At 40.2% G+C, this 14,671-nt stretch overlaps 1 protein-coding gene across 1 annotated transcript; it reads left to right on the forward strand.

Moving 5' to 3' along the window:
• Positions 1-6,547: 6,547 nt before the first annotated feature.
• TSPYL4 (TSPY like 4) lies at positions 6,548-10,534 on the forward strand. Its single transcript, XM_060115261.1, has 2 exons — positions 6,548-7,875; positions 8,275-10,534. Exon 1 carries the CDS (start codon positions 6,621-6,623, stop codon positions 7,863-7,865), a length of 1,245 nt encoding a protein of 414 aa, XP_059971244.1. The 5' UTR covers positions 6,548-6,620; the 3' UTR covers positions 7,866-7,875; positions 8,275-10,534.
• The last annotated feature ends 4,137 nt before the right edge of the window (positions 10,535-14,671 follow it).

Genomic DNA, 14,671 nt, shown 5'->3' on the forward strand with positions numbered 1-14,671 from the left:
CTACTGCAAAGGGCCTGGCATATAGTTCCCTCACAGCACATTTGCTCCATTATTTTGACCCCTGTAGTCTTGCAGAATGGAATTAGCCTGATTCCACCAAAGAGTTCTAAGTACTTGAAGATCTTCATTACATCCTTCTCAACGTCCCCTCACCAACCTGGCTATATATCAGTTCCTTCAATGTTCCTCCTCTGTTTTGTATGCTAATTAAACAAGATTTATTATGCCAGTACTCTTACTAAACTCGGTGCCCAGAACTGAACAAAATAACATCCAAATAACAAAACAATGAGATTTTTTTTCTGCCTTTATTATGAATAGTATTATTTCTTTAAATGGATCCTGGGAGAGCATTAGCTTTGGGGGCAGCAATATTACCCTTTTACTAAGTTTTACTTAAGTTTTAAAGTATTCACATGCTGCTGAGTTTGGCTTCACCATCTTACTGCATTTTATTGAACTTTGTGTCCAACACTTTACACGTATCTATACTAAATTTTATTCTGTTAGGCTCATTCTCCTAACTTATTCACATTTGGAGGATTCTTTCTAATGAGTAATTCTCCCTAATTTCATGTCGTTTGCAAATCTAGTCTGTAGCCACCTCATTGTTGAACTTCTCCCTCCCAGGATCTTCCTTTCAGAGTGACATAGCGTCTTTAAGACACGATCTTTCCATCAACTGTAGATCCACCTGTTATCGTGTGTGTGTGTGTGTGTGTGTGTGTGTGTGGTTTAACTTTGTTCTAGGGAATCAGCAAGCATACTTGGCACCTCTTAAGGAATTAGGGAAAGATGCCCCCTCCAGGCAGAGGGGTTAGAAAAGTGTGCCATTTCCTCCCAGATGCAGTCCATTATAGCAGATGTGCTTTGTCTTTCAAATTTCCTTGTCAAAAAAGAAAATGACTTCTTAGTGATCTTTTTTTTTTACCTCTATTGATCACTCTGCTTTTTTTTCCGAAGGCAGTATTAATAATAATTTAATATTACTACTTCAACTTCTGTGGGTTTGAAATTTTTCAAAATAAAGTTGGGGAAATATTAAGAATGATGTTATAGAGCTTATTTTTAATCAGTCATCAAAATTAGAAAACAAATAACTACAGAAGTGCACAATTAAAAGCCTAGTTTAGGACTTCCCTGGTGGCGCAGTGGTTAAGAATCCGCCTGCCAATGCAGGGGACACGGGTTCGAGCTCTGGTCCAGGAGGATCCCACATGCCGCGGAGCAACTAAGCCCGTGCACCACAACTACTAAGCCTGCACTCTAGAGCCCATGAGCCACAACTACTGAAACCGGTTCACCTAGAGCCCGTGCTCCTCAACAAGAGAAGCCACTGCAAGGAGAAGCCCGCGCACCACAACAAGAGAAAGCCCGTGCGCAGCAACGAAGACCCAACACAGCCAAAAATAAATAAATGAATAAATTTATAAAAAATAAATCCTTTAAAAAAAGCCTAGTTTATAGACCTGCTCAATTTCCATCAAAGTAATAAAAATTCTCATATTTAAAAGATTGTTCTATAATTAGAGACTATAAGAAGTAAGTAGGAAGCATATATTATTGTGAAGAGTTATTGGTGAAAGTGGGTTATTTCATACAGCTCTAGATAAGACCCAACATTGCCCCAAATTGACCATATATCTAGAAACCTATTTTGGGATTCATGTACTCCTTTACAAAGTTCTAGAAATATGGGTCTTATTGAGGGCTTCAGCACACATTTCTTGAGGTTGAGGCCCACTGATGGATCAGAGATTGGCATTGCAGAATCAGCCACAGCTACTAAAAGCATGATTTGTACACAGAAGCCTGTGAATGTCTTCATTTCCAAGTCTTCATTTTTTTTTTAAGCTTCAAACTCTGATTCCAGAGTTCAGGAAAGCTTAGTATTGGAAAATAGTGTGTTCTCTGCTTGATTTTTAGTCAGTATACATATCCCATTTGAATCAATTTGCATTTCCGTGATCACATTAATAGTGGTTAACACTGAGTTCCAAATATTTAACCCCTACCACCTCACTGTTGTTTTTGCCTCAGCCATTCTCTCTTTGCTATTTTAAGTGACCAAAGATGTTACCTAATAATAGATTTTTTTTGTTTTTGGTATTTGTCATTGTTTTCTTTCTTAAGGTATGATTTACACGCAGCACAAGAATGTTCACAGCAGTTTTATTCACAATAGCTCAAAATTAGAGCAAACCAAATGTCCACCAACAAGTGAATGAATAAATTATGATGTATTCATACAATGGAACACTACATGTAGTGTATACTCAGTAACAAGGAGGAACAAACTTGATTATGCAACAACATAGTTGAATCTCTAAATCGTTATGTTAAGTGAAAGATGCCAGATAAAAGAGTACATACTATATAATTCCATATATGTGAAGGTCACTAGCCCAGGAAACTTACCTATGGTGACAGAAATCCAAAAAGTAGATTGGGAAGAGTAACTAGAAAGAAGCACGAGCAAACTTTCAGAGGTGATAGTAATGCTCCCCATCTTAATCTGGGTGATGATAACACAGATGTAACCACTTGTCAAAACTTGTCCAACTGTACACTTAAATTTTGTGCACTTTAGTGTATGTAAGTTATAACCTCAATAAATAGCACATTTTAAAATATTGTTGAGAATTCAAAAACTGGAACTCCATTTGCCCATCTCCAGTGTTTTGGCTTCTCTCCTGTGCTTAAAAGTTGCTGACTCTACTTGCAAGACTATTTGCAAGTTGTTCTCATGCTGTAGTATAATTCCAATTTTGGAATTACTTTTCTTTTCTTTTTTCTTTTTTTAACTTTTTCTCCCTTAATTCCAGGCCAAAATAGATCTCTTTGGAGATACCCTTAACTTACAAACTAAGAGGTTCTGTTATCCTCTGGTCACTGAAGAAGTTCAGTCTGCTCAGGGCATATTGTTCTGTAGGTAATACTGATATACTCAATAACAATCTCCCTGGGGGCACCCTCAAGAATCCCCTTGAGCTTCCCATTCCATTTCTGCACATTCAGATGCCTACAAGATGCTTCTCTGACCTTTTAATCACAGTTGAATTCCTTGTCCCACGAGTCACAATTTGAGCCTTGGGGATATCCAGTTCTCCTTCAAGTACACATCTCTGTCTCCATAACCTTCTCCACAGATTGTTAGAAATATCATGAATTTCCATGTATGCTCTTGTTTTAGGTTTCCATACCACTATTCCCATTTACTAATAAATAGGGAAATAGAAGCTCAGCAAATTGAAATGTATTCACCTAGATGTAAGCAGCACAGGCTGCATTCAATTAGGGTTTCTTATTTAAAGCTACGGCACATTCTACCACATTGCAGCAGCCTGCAACTTTGGCATAAAAACATACATAAAATCCTAGTTAAGTACAAGTATCTTGGCCTTAATTGAAAGTTATTCCTAATTCATTCATAAATGGTTTTAAAAAGGATATGTTTATTTATTTATCTTTATATATCTGTTTATCTTCATGTTAAACAGTAGAAGGTATCCAAACCCCATCAGATATCTATTTCCTATATTTTAAAATATAATTTTTGATATTTACTGTCTGAGTTAAATGCTTAGTTTTACTTTTCCTCAGAAGAACAGAATGGGCCAAATGTCAAATGTTTTAATATCATTCTGGAATTTGGCAGCTGAGATATAAAGAACTGTTGATATCACTAAGAAATGTAGAGGATGTATATTTATTGAGGTTTAATTGAGTCAACAGAGTGATTACTTATAACAGATACTTATCCTTTTCACCAAGCTCTGCCTTCTCTTAGCACGGTGCAATTAAGAGTTGTGTTGAGATGGGCCTAAGAACTGGTGGGTACCTGGTAGTCTAGGTACTGTTGTAGTCAACTATTGTTAAGTAATGGCCGAATTTCTCAAGTTTACTCTTGGGTCAGTTTTGCTGAATCCTCTCCAATTAGCTATTAAAGGTATATATTTCGCAGAATTTTTTCCCTTAAAGTATTGTATAAAGTAATATTATGTGGAAGAATGAGGTAATGCATTTAGTTCCAGCAATAAATTTTTTCTATGAACTGGAAATATACTATATGTCTAGAATCATTTAGAAATAACTGGAACATTGCAGTATTATTACTACATCCTAATGTTTCATGTTTTTCTCAGATTATTCCAATTATATTTACTTGGTCCAATTCAACTCTGCTTTCTTTCACTTACTGCTTCACCCTTTATGGATTTATGGATTTCTTTCATCTTTGAACTTTGATATACTTATTGTTTCATAACAGAATTTGACATTGATTTTGTACTGTCTGCAGTGTATTCAATATAGGTAAAACTTAACATAAAAATAATAAAAATGACCAAGTCAGCTTTTATTTATTGAAAGCCCATTGGGATACTTTACACATATTTCATCTTCACAACAGTCCTGTAAATTAAGTTTTATTATATTCATCTTATATATAAGGAAACTGTGGCTCAGAGAAGTCAAGTGACCTGTTCAAACTGAACAGCTAGTAAGTGGCACAATTGAGATTTAAAGCCAGGTCTGTCTGATTCCAACATCTGTGTCTTTATTTAGCATATTAGTAGGGTTTGCCAGAGAAATAGAGACAACAGGAAGAGACTTATTATGAGGAATTGGCTTGAGTGGTTACGGAGGCTGAGAAGTCTCATGATCTGCCATCTGCAAGCTGGAGACCCAGGAAAGCTGGTAATGGTATAATACCCATCTGAATCCCAAGGCCTGAGAACCAGGGGAGCTGATGGTATGATTACCAGCCCAAGGTCAGGAGAAGACTGATGTCCCAGCTCAAGTACTCAGGCAGGAAGTAAAAGGGGCAAATTCTCCCTCTACCTTTTTGTTCTATTCAGGCCTTCCTGGATTGGATGACGCCCACCCCGATTGGGGAGGGCAATCTACTGACACTTTCCTGAGTCCACCAATTCAAATGCTAATTCCAGAAAAGATCCTCACAGACATCCCCAGAAATAATATTTAATCTGTCAAATTAACCCTGTCAAGTTGACACACAAAATCAACCATCACACCCAGCATACAAAGGCATGAGGTCACTCAGGTCAGGGACCTTGTCTCTGATTTCCCTTATGATTGGTAAAAACAAGGCTTTTTTTTTCTGGTGGGGTGAGTGGCTAAATGCTGTCACAGGGAGTCATCATAACCAAACAACCTTGTCTGAGAAAATTTTAATTTTGTAACAGTGATAGCCTAAGTAAAAAAAAGATTATGATTCAATTTGAAAAACATATAGAGCATGAAACATTTGTTGAAAACTCATACCTTAGTTCTTTTAATGAATGTATGGTTGGCATAAATTGGCATAAATATTCTCTTTGGAACGGTTTAAACTTTAACACCAACTACAAACTAGTCAGATTATTATTAATTTTTTGGTTCATTACTTGTTTTTTAAAAAATAATGAAGCCAGCTATTATATTTAAAATTGTTCTATAAAATATTTTAAATATAATAGATTATTTTAAAGTCTACTTCCTCCCTCTAGTGACCAGGAATGGGAATACCACATCCACAAGCATTAAAAAAAAATGATTCTCAATGTGTTTGTGTACCTCCCCCTAGAGGATGCTTGGGAAATTTGCCAGAGTTATTTTGGTTATTATCAATACAATGAATGTGGGTGCTATTGGCATTCATCAGGGGCATTAAGGACGCTAGCATCCTGCAATGTGATAGACAGTGCCCCATATAAACTAATTATCCATTGCTGAATATTCATGTAGATGAAAAATTTATTATTTAAGCCTAGAACCTACCACTATCTTACATATGAAAACAAATTTTTTTTCCACTGTTTATACATTCCATTTTTGAAAGCAACTTATTTCATTTACTCTAAAACATTGATTGTAAGATACATCATTACCTAACAGTAAGAGTGAAAAAAACCTGCCAATTAAACTCTGACAGTTGCTCTGACAGTTGTCCAGTTGCTTCAAAGGTGTTTGCCAAAGTACATATACTTTAAAATCTGTAAGGCAAATTGAAATAATCCTTTATTATGTCTTCTTAGGATGAGAGAAACTTCCCTTTTAGCTGCTCCTAATTTTTAAAAAATCATCACTTTTAACACGGCAACACTTTTCTTAGAAATCAAAACCCGCTCATCTCAATTCTTTGGTAACAGCAATGAATCCGTACGTTAAAGAAGGGCTGCGAATTGCTGAATCCACTTTACTATATAAGAGAGGCCCCATGAGCTGACCTGAATAGACAATAACTAACCTTTCTTAGCAGTTAAGTATTTTAAAAGACAGTAGGTGCCTTAGAAATTCATTCAGAGCCTCAGAAATCCACATTAACACAGTTCTCACTTGCTCGAGTTTGGTCTGTATCCATTTATGCAAGCCAAATCTTTTCCAGACTCACGAAATTCATAACATCTTGTAACAAAGACAAAAAAACACCCTTGACAGACTAGCATAATCATAAGACGCAACGAACTCTCGCGCGATGTTGAGACGCTACCGCCAACGTCACCGGTTGCCATAGCAGCATCCCTCAGAGCGGAAAAGAGGGGTGGTGCGAGGGGTGGAGCGCGGCTTCGGCGGAGGACAACGGACGCTCTCCTCCTGCAGGTGTGACTTCTACCAAAATGAGCGGCCTGGATGAGGGCGACAACCTCCCTGTCGCTAAAACCTGCGGTCTCGCTACTCCCGACCATGCCCCGGGACATCCGGACCTAAAGCAGTGTCAGGGCGAGGAAACCGGGGCCACCCTGGTGATGGCGGACACAGGTGAGGGCGGCTTGGAGACCGCCGCAGAGGGAGGCGCGCCCCGGGACCCCGCGGGCTGTGGCCTTGCGCTCCGCATTCGGGTTGCTGGGAGTCGCGGCCGCGTAGCGACCAAAGCGGGCCAGAAAGAGGCTCCTGCTTCCACCGAGGGCATGGAAGCAGCCTCTGCCTCCACCTCGGTGGCAGCCGACAATAGCCAGGAAGATGGCTGTCAGCGTAGAGAGCTGCGCAGCCCTGCTGTCGAGAAGGCTCTAGAAGCTTGTGGCGCAGGGAGGTTGGGGTCTCAGATGATACCTGGGGCGAAAGCCAAGGAAATGACGACAAAAAAGTGCGCTGTTTCAGCAGCAGCGGAAAAGGAGGGAGTAGCGGAAGCGGTGGTGGAGGAAAAGAAGGTGATGCAGAAGGAGAAAAAGGTGGTAGGAGGAGCGAAGGAGGAGGCACGGGCCAGGGCCCCGAAGATCAATAACTGCATGGATTCGCTGGAAGCCATCGATCAGGAGCTGTCAAATGTAAATGCCCAGGCTGACAGGGCCTTCCTTCAGCTGGAGCGCAAGTTTGGCCGTATGCGAAGGCTCCATATGCAGCGCAGAAGTTTCATCATCCAAAATATCCCAGGTTTCTGGGTCACTGCCTTTCGCAACCATCCCCAGCTGTCACCTATGATCAGTGGCCAAGATGAAGACATGATGAGGTACATGATCAATTTGGAAGTGGAGGAGCTTAAACACCCCAGAGCAGGCTGCAAATTCAAATTCATCTTTCAGAGCAACCCCTACTTCCGAAATGAGGGGCTTGTCAAGGAATATGAACGCAGATCCTCTGGCCGGGTGGTGTCTCTTTCCACGCCAATCCGCTGGCACCGGGGCCAAGACCCCCAGTCCCATATCCACAGGAACCGGGAAGGCAACACTATTCCCAGTTTCTTCAACTGGTTCTCAGACCACAGCCTCCTAGAATTCGACAGGATTGCAGAGATTATCAAAGCAGAACTGTGGCCCAATCCCCTCCAGTACTACCTGATGGGTGATGGGCCCCGCAGAGGATTTCGAGACCCAGCAAGGCAGCCAGTGGAGAGCTCCAGGACCTTCAGGTTCCAGTCCGGCTAACTCCTGCCCTGTGAGAAGCTCCCGCACAAGTTTCCTTACCACCTCCTCTTAGACCTGTGCTTAGCCAACAGCATGCAGTCTTCCATTTACTTTCTCTTCACACTGGATTATTTTGTCCTTTTGTCCTTCTAAATCCTCAGAAATCAGTGGCAAGATAATCGCTTATATGCCTATGCTCTTCTTCCTCTGAGCCTTCCTGCTGTTCTGCATCGTGTTACATGTTCCAAGTGCACGGCCTTCCACTACTTCTATGCCAAGCACATGATACTGTAGATATGCACTCCCTTCTTTTGCATGCCCTTGGCCCTGTCTGACGATAGCCTTCTCCCAGTTTTTAAAGTGGTTGTCTACCACAAAGAAGCTTGATATACCTTTGCAAATACTTAGCTGGGCTTCATACTTTATGCAGGCTGTCCTCCTGATACCCATGTACTCTGTGGCAAGATCTTTGAGTTTCACTGCTGCAAGATGAAGCTTATGTAGATGATGCCAGTCATCAACCCAAACTGAACATTCCAGGCTACCAGTAACTGGTTTCCAACTGTCTTCCTGGGTCCATGCCATCCACGCTGCTGGTTATCTGGCAGAATCAGCAGCTGGCTGGTGGGTGGCTACTAGGCATGAATGAGGTAACAGATGACAGGTGTTCTGTGTTATCATGTTGGTCTTCTTATGCCTTTGGGCACCCTGCATTGTGATCACATACTGGTGAGTATGAAGGCCTGTGATATGGCCCACCCGAACCCGCACTCAGCCTTCTGGATGAGCTTTGCACAGGCACCATTGCCTTCCTCTTCAGGAACTATCTGTAGACTTAAAGCTCCTGGGTAGCACACAGGAACTATCCCCTTCCCTGCCCCCAAAATGGCTACCCATAAACCCAACTGGCTGTCAGGCAGGTTGGGCAGTCATAATATCACAGCGTCCAAAGCAAAGCTGGTGGGGGGTCCCTTCCAGCAGTTAGCCTTTTTGAGCCCTAGCTGACAAACCACCCTTAATCTAGGCAACTTTATTAGGCATCCCCTTCGCAACCCCTCCCGCACCCATTCTGAACATGACAAAGTTGCCAGGGCAGGGGCACCGACGAAGGTCTTTCTGGTCTGTGGCGCCTGTTATGCATCTGTCTCTGTCTCCATCTCCCCCCCGCCCCCCCATCTCAGAAGCAGTTACAGCTCAGAAACGGAAAACGAAACTGGCAAAGCAGGCTTTTTAATTTGCTCTCCCTTTGGTTGTGTCCAGAAGGAGAAAGGTACTGTGCATCAGACTCCAGATCTCTTATTGCTGTCTGCCCTCATGTCTCCACCTCACTTCCTTTAGCAAAATCTAAACATTTCAAAGGAAAACCTGTAGGTTAATTGCCTACTTATGGGCATTGTTTTTTTGGGCCAACTCTGACAACCCTATCCTCTTCCTCATCCATTTACCAAAACCTTCTGTGTGTTTTCTTGAGCTTTAGTGTGAGAAGCTGAGAGGAGAGACAGAAGGGCCTCACAGTAATGGCTTCAAGACAGACCCAGAGCAGGCTGTGATCCAAGGCAATCAAAACTTAGTTTCACTCCACCTTTCTAAGCATGGAAATTCTTTTTTGGGCCTTGGACCACTTAGAAATAACCCCAAGGCAGCATTTTGAGGGTCACTCGTGTCCTCTGTGCTGTTCTTTGACTGCCCTGATGTCCCACAGCCTCCATCCTACTGCCCGGCCTTCTTGGCTCTCAGTCCTCAGATTCTGCATTTCCTTCCCTGCTTCTGACCTAACCAGCGGGCTGCAGTCTGCACTGTGGGAGCTGCCAAGCCTCCCTCCTAGGGGGTAAGGGTGTGTGTGAAAGTCTGCTCCACGGGGCTTGGGATGTCTGGACACAGAGCAGTGGGAAAGGTGTCCTAGGCTGTAGAAACTGAAAGCCCAGAAAACAAATGAGCTTGCTGTGGATTGGGCTTGAGAAGGTAAACAGGAAAGACTGGAACCCTGTAGGGTCAGGGGTAGGAGGGGAGGCCCCTGAGGTTTTTCCCAGGAGAGGTGGGAGAATGAAAGTGGTTGATGTTTAAAGAGTATGGTGGGAGGAGTTACATTTTCCTTCAGTTTTTCCTAACTCCTCGAATTCACCAGTAGTTTTTTGTACACAAAAATGCAAGTCTAAATGTTTTGTATTATTTTAGAATATGTGAACGATTAATGGTGTATGCTCCTTATTTCACTGTGTTTGAGTAAATTCCTGTTAATTCCTTTCTCCATTTATGCTTTCTGGCAAAACTGACATTTACAGGCATGCTTTTTGTTTGTAATCGAGAATGTGTGCAAAAATATCAGGCTTGTTTCCTATGCAGTATGAAGACTTCTGTGAATATTCACTAATACATCAGCTTGTTCTGTTCTCTCTTCTTATATAGCTCTATTCTTGAAATATAATTGAATGTGACCTTTGAAATTGTGCTGTCTTGTGGAAGTATTCTCAAACAGAAAAACCTAACTGTTCTCTTGATATTTCTTGGCCTAGCAGTAATATTGTACTTGACATCCTATGTTTCTAACCAGTGTAAGTACTTGTAGAATTGCTCTGTCAAACTAAACAAAGATAGTACTTTAGTCTTCTCCTATGTGCTCGAAGGAAAAATAAATCTGTTACTCTGCTGTATTTCTTGTTTTCACCAAATAAAAATAAATAAGGCTTGTCTGTTTTGTCTAGGCTAATAAGTGGTTGGAAAATTAAAGTTATCAAGTTGTCACAGTATCATCCTGAATCTTAAAAAAAAAAGGCAATAGTGCACCTTCCAAGATTTTTTGTGTGAAAAATGGTAAATAAGCCCAAATGCATACTCATAAACATATTTCCTATATAGTCAGTGTAGGTTTTGGTAATTGAAACACCATATATTGATTTTTGTCACTCACTTAAAATACTGTTTTCAGTGGAAAACTGTTCTCTATGCCCCATAATAGTTTACTTATATATTTATGTTAACTATGTCCCACCTTGGGCTCATTCTTTTATTTAATGAGCTTAAGATAGACTTTTGGAAGAATTAATCATTGAATATTCTTTAAGTACTACTTAAATTCTTTTCCTACAACAGTGTGGTGCTCTAAAAAGAAAGAAAAACAAGTTATGATAGATATAAAGTCTAGAAACATGATATCAGACATCACAATGTCAATTACCAGCAATGTTTTGCTTTTCAGCAGCTATTACATGAAGGTTTGGGAGACACATACTTCTGCATTCTCTGTAGCAGAAACAACAATGAATGCTGCAAGGTCTCCATAGATGAATCACTGAATATTTTTAGCCGTCTAAACAAAGATTTGACATAAATGGCCCCAAATTACTGATTTGAATTAGAGATTGTTAATTAAACATACAGTTAAAACAGACTTGCTGACTCTTGGTGCAATATTTATTTGCAAGCTCTATTTGCTGAAGTATAATTTTTCTAGGCCTGGAGAACTTTAAGTATTAGAGAGCTAAGTTTTCTTTTACATGTTTTATACCTATCTTAGTCCTAAATTCTCTATACAATGTTCATTTTACCTTTTCAATTCAGTGATTAATTTCTGCCTTGTCGACCATCTGTTTCAAGCTATCTCTTTATTCTGTTCTGGATATAATCAGAAAATCATTTTTGTTGGTTTACTATCAGCTTTAGTCTAACCAGTAGTACTCATTTTTCTAGTAGGCTGGTGCTACTCGTTTGTTACTGATTAACATGGTTTCTGTTCTGTTTAGTCTAATAAAATTAGACTCAGTTAGCATTCTCTAGGATTCACTTACCACCCGATCGGTTAACTCATGTAGCCCTGCTCCATTTCTTTGCATTGCCTTTTTGTTTTTCTTCCTCAATTCCAGACCCAAATTATCCTTAAATCAGACCTCCAAACCAGTTAAAGAGTTTCTCTCATCCTTTTCACCAAAGTAGTATTACCATTTTGGTCTGCTTGGGCCATTATTGCCCTATGAGTAATAGTGACATACTTCATAATTTCCCTGGCATCCTCTTCTATTTTTCTGGGTATTCACCTCAGGCCAGACACCCACAAAGTCTTCTCTGACCTTCCTTACTAAGCCCCCTACTCCTCCACATCACTCCTCCTGCTGCTTTAGCTTCTGCTTTACCTCCAGTTGACTCACGTTTCCTTAAATCAGTTTTCATCATTAAAAGCAAACCCCCCATAAATGACCAATATTCCTAATCATTGAGTTCCCAGTCTCACAGAGTCACAATTTAAGCCTTCGATACCCAATTTTGCGTCAGATATGCATTCCCTGGCTTGACAATCTGAAGAGATCTGAGGTGACAGTAGGTACTTCCATGTTTGTTCTTATGTTACCTTCATAATCCTGACAGTTTTACTGTCCCCTTTTAAACAGTTGAGAAAACAGGCTCAGAAAGTTGAACTAAATTGCCTAAGATGCAAATCACAAATTGTGCTTTCAAGCTAGGGTACCTTCCACTGTATCACAGCCATCTGTACTAAATTTGGCATAAAACAAAACAAAATCCCTATTTATATGAGTATTCAATTGAAGGTTATTCTTAAAACATTCATGATAGTCTTTGAAGGGTATTTTTTAATCACTTATTTTAATTAATACAGAATTCCATAGTTACAGATTAAAATACTCCTGAAGCTACATATGTAATCATAATGTTTGCTGCATAAATGAATGAAATTAGCAGCTTGCTCCCTTCATTGAAGGGAGTAAATGTACAAAAAGGACTTTTATTTATTAAAAAAATTTTTTTAAATTGTGTATTTTATTGTACTTAATTTCTGCTGTACAGCAAAGTGATTCAGTTATGCATGTACATTCTTTCTAAAAAAATTCTTTTCCATTATAGTTTATCACAGGATATTGAATATAGTTCCCTGTGCTATACAGTAGGACCTTATTGTTAATCCATCCTATGTATAATAGTTTACATCTGCTAACCCCAACTCCCACTCTGTCCCTCCAACACACCTCCACCCCTTGCCAACCACAGGTCTGTTCTCTATGTCTGTGAGTCTGTTTCTGTTTTGTAGATAAGTTCATTTGTGTCATATTTTAGATTCCACATATAAGTGATATCATATGGTAGTTATCTTTCTCTTTCTGATTTACTTCACTTAGTATGATAATCTCTAGTTGCATCCATGTTGCTGCAAATGGCATTATTTCATTGTTTCTTATGGCTGAGGAGTATTCCATTGTATATGTATAAACCCAATCTCCTTTATCCATTCATCTGTCAATGGACATTTAGGTTATTTCCATGTCTTGGCTATTGTGAATAGTGTTGCTGTGAACATAGGGGTGTATGTATCTTTTTGAATTATAGTTTTGTCCAGATAAGTGTCCAGGAGTGGGATTGCTGGATCGTATGGTAATTTTTTTTTTTTTTTTGCGGTATGCGGGCCTCTCACCGTTGTGGCCTCCCCTGTTGCGGAGCACGGGCTCCGGACGCGCAGGCTCAGCGGCCATGGCTCATGGGCCCAGCTGCTCCGCGGCATGTAGGATCTTCCCGGACTGGGGCACGAACCCGTGTCCCCTGCATCGGCAGGCGGACTCTCAACCACTGCGCCACCAGGGAATCCTAGTAATTCTATTTTTAGTATTTTTTGAGGAAACTCCGTACCGTTTTCCATAGTGGCTGCATCAACTTACATGCCCACCAACAGTGTAGGAAGGTTCTTTTCTCCACACTCCAGCATTTGTTTGTAAACTTTTTAATGATGGCCATTCTGACCAGTGTGAGATGATACCTCATTGTAGTTTTGCTTTGCATTTCTCTAATAGCGCCATTGAGAGTTTTTTCATGTGCCTGTTGGCCATCTGCATGTCTTCTTTGGAGAAATGTCTATTTAGTTCTGCTGCCCATTTTTTGATTGGGCTTTTCGTTGTTGAGTTATGTGAGCTGTTTGTACTGGGTTGGCCAAAAAGTTTGCTTGGGTTTTTCTGTAAGATGTTACGGACTTTTTGGCCAACCCAATATATTTTGGAAATTAAGTCCTTGTCAGTCTCACCGTTTGCACATATTTTCCTCCCATTTTTTAGGTTGTGTTTTGACTGTACTTTCCTTTGCTGTGCAAAAGCTTGTAAGTTTGATTCTGTCCCTTTATTTTTGCCTTTATTTCCACTGCCTTGGGAGAATGACCAAGAAACACTGGTATGACTTACATCAGAGAATGTTTTGCCTATGTTCTCTTTTAGGAGTTTTGTGGTGTCATGTCTTAAGTATTGAAGTTATTTTGAGTTAATTTTTGTGTATGATTGATTTTCAATTTACAATGTAAATCAACTGATTTACATTGATTTACATGTAGCTGTCCAACCTTCCCAACACCCCTTGCTGAAGAGACTGTCTTTTTTCCCATTGTATATTCTCACCTTCTTTGTCAAAGACTAATTGACCTTAGGTGTGTGGGTTTATTTCTGGGCTCTCTATTCTGTTCCATTGATCCATGTCTGTTTATGTGCCAATACCATGCTGTTTTGATTACTGTAGCTTTGTAGTACTGTCTGAAGTCTGGGAGGGTTATGCCTCCTGCTTTGCTCTTTTTCCTTGTTTTGGCAACTATGGGTCTTTTATGGTTCCATAAAAATTTTAGGATTATTCTAGTTCTGGGAAAAGTGCCATGGGTAACTTGACAGGAATCACATTAAATCTGTAGATTGCTTTGGGTAATATGACCCTTTTAACAGTACTAATTCTTCCAATCCAAGATCATGGGATATCTTTCCATTTTGAATCATCTTCAGTTTCCTTTATTAATGTTTTATAGTTCTCAGCATATAAGTCTTTCACTCCCTTGGTCAGGTTTATTCCTAGGT

This window comes from Mesoplodon densirostris, chromosome 12 (assembly GCF_025265405.1).
Source record: "Mesoplodon densirostris isolate mMesDen1 chromosome 12, mMesDen1 primary haplotype, whole genome shotgun sequence".
In the NCBI taxonomy this organism is placed as follows: domain Eukaryota; kingdom Metazoa; phylum Chordata; class Mammalia; order Artiodactyla; family Ziphiidae; genus Mesoplodon; species Mesoplodon densirostris.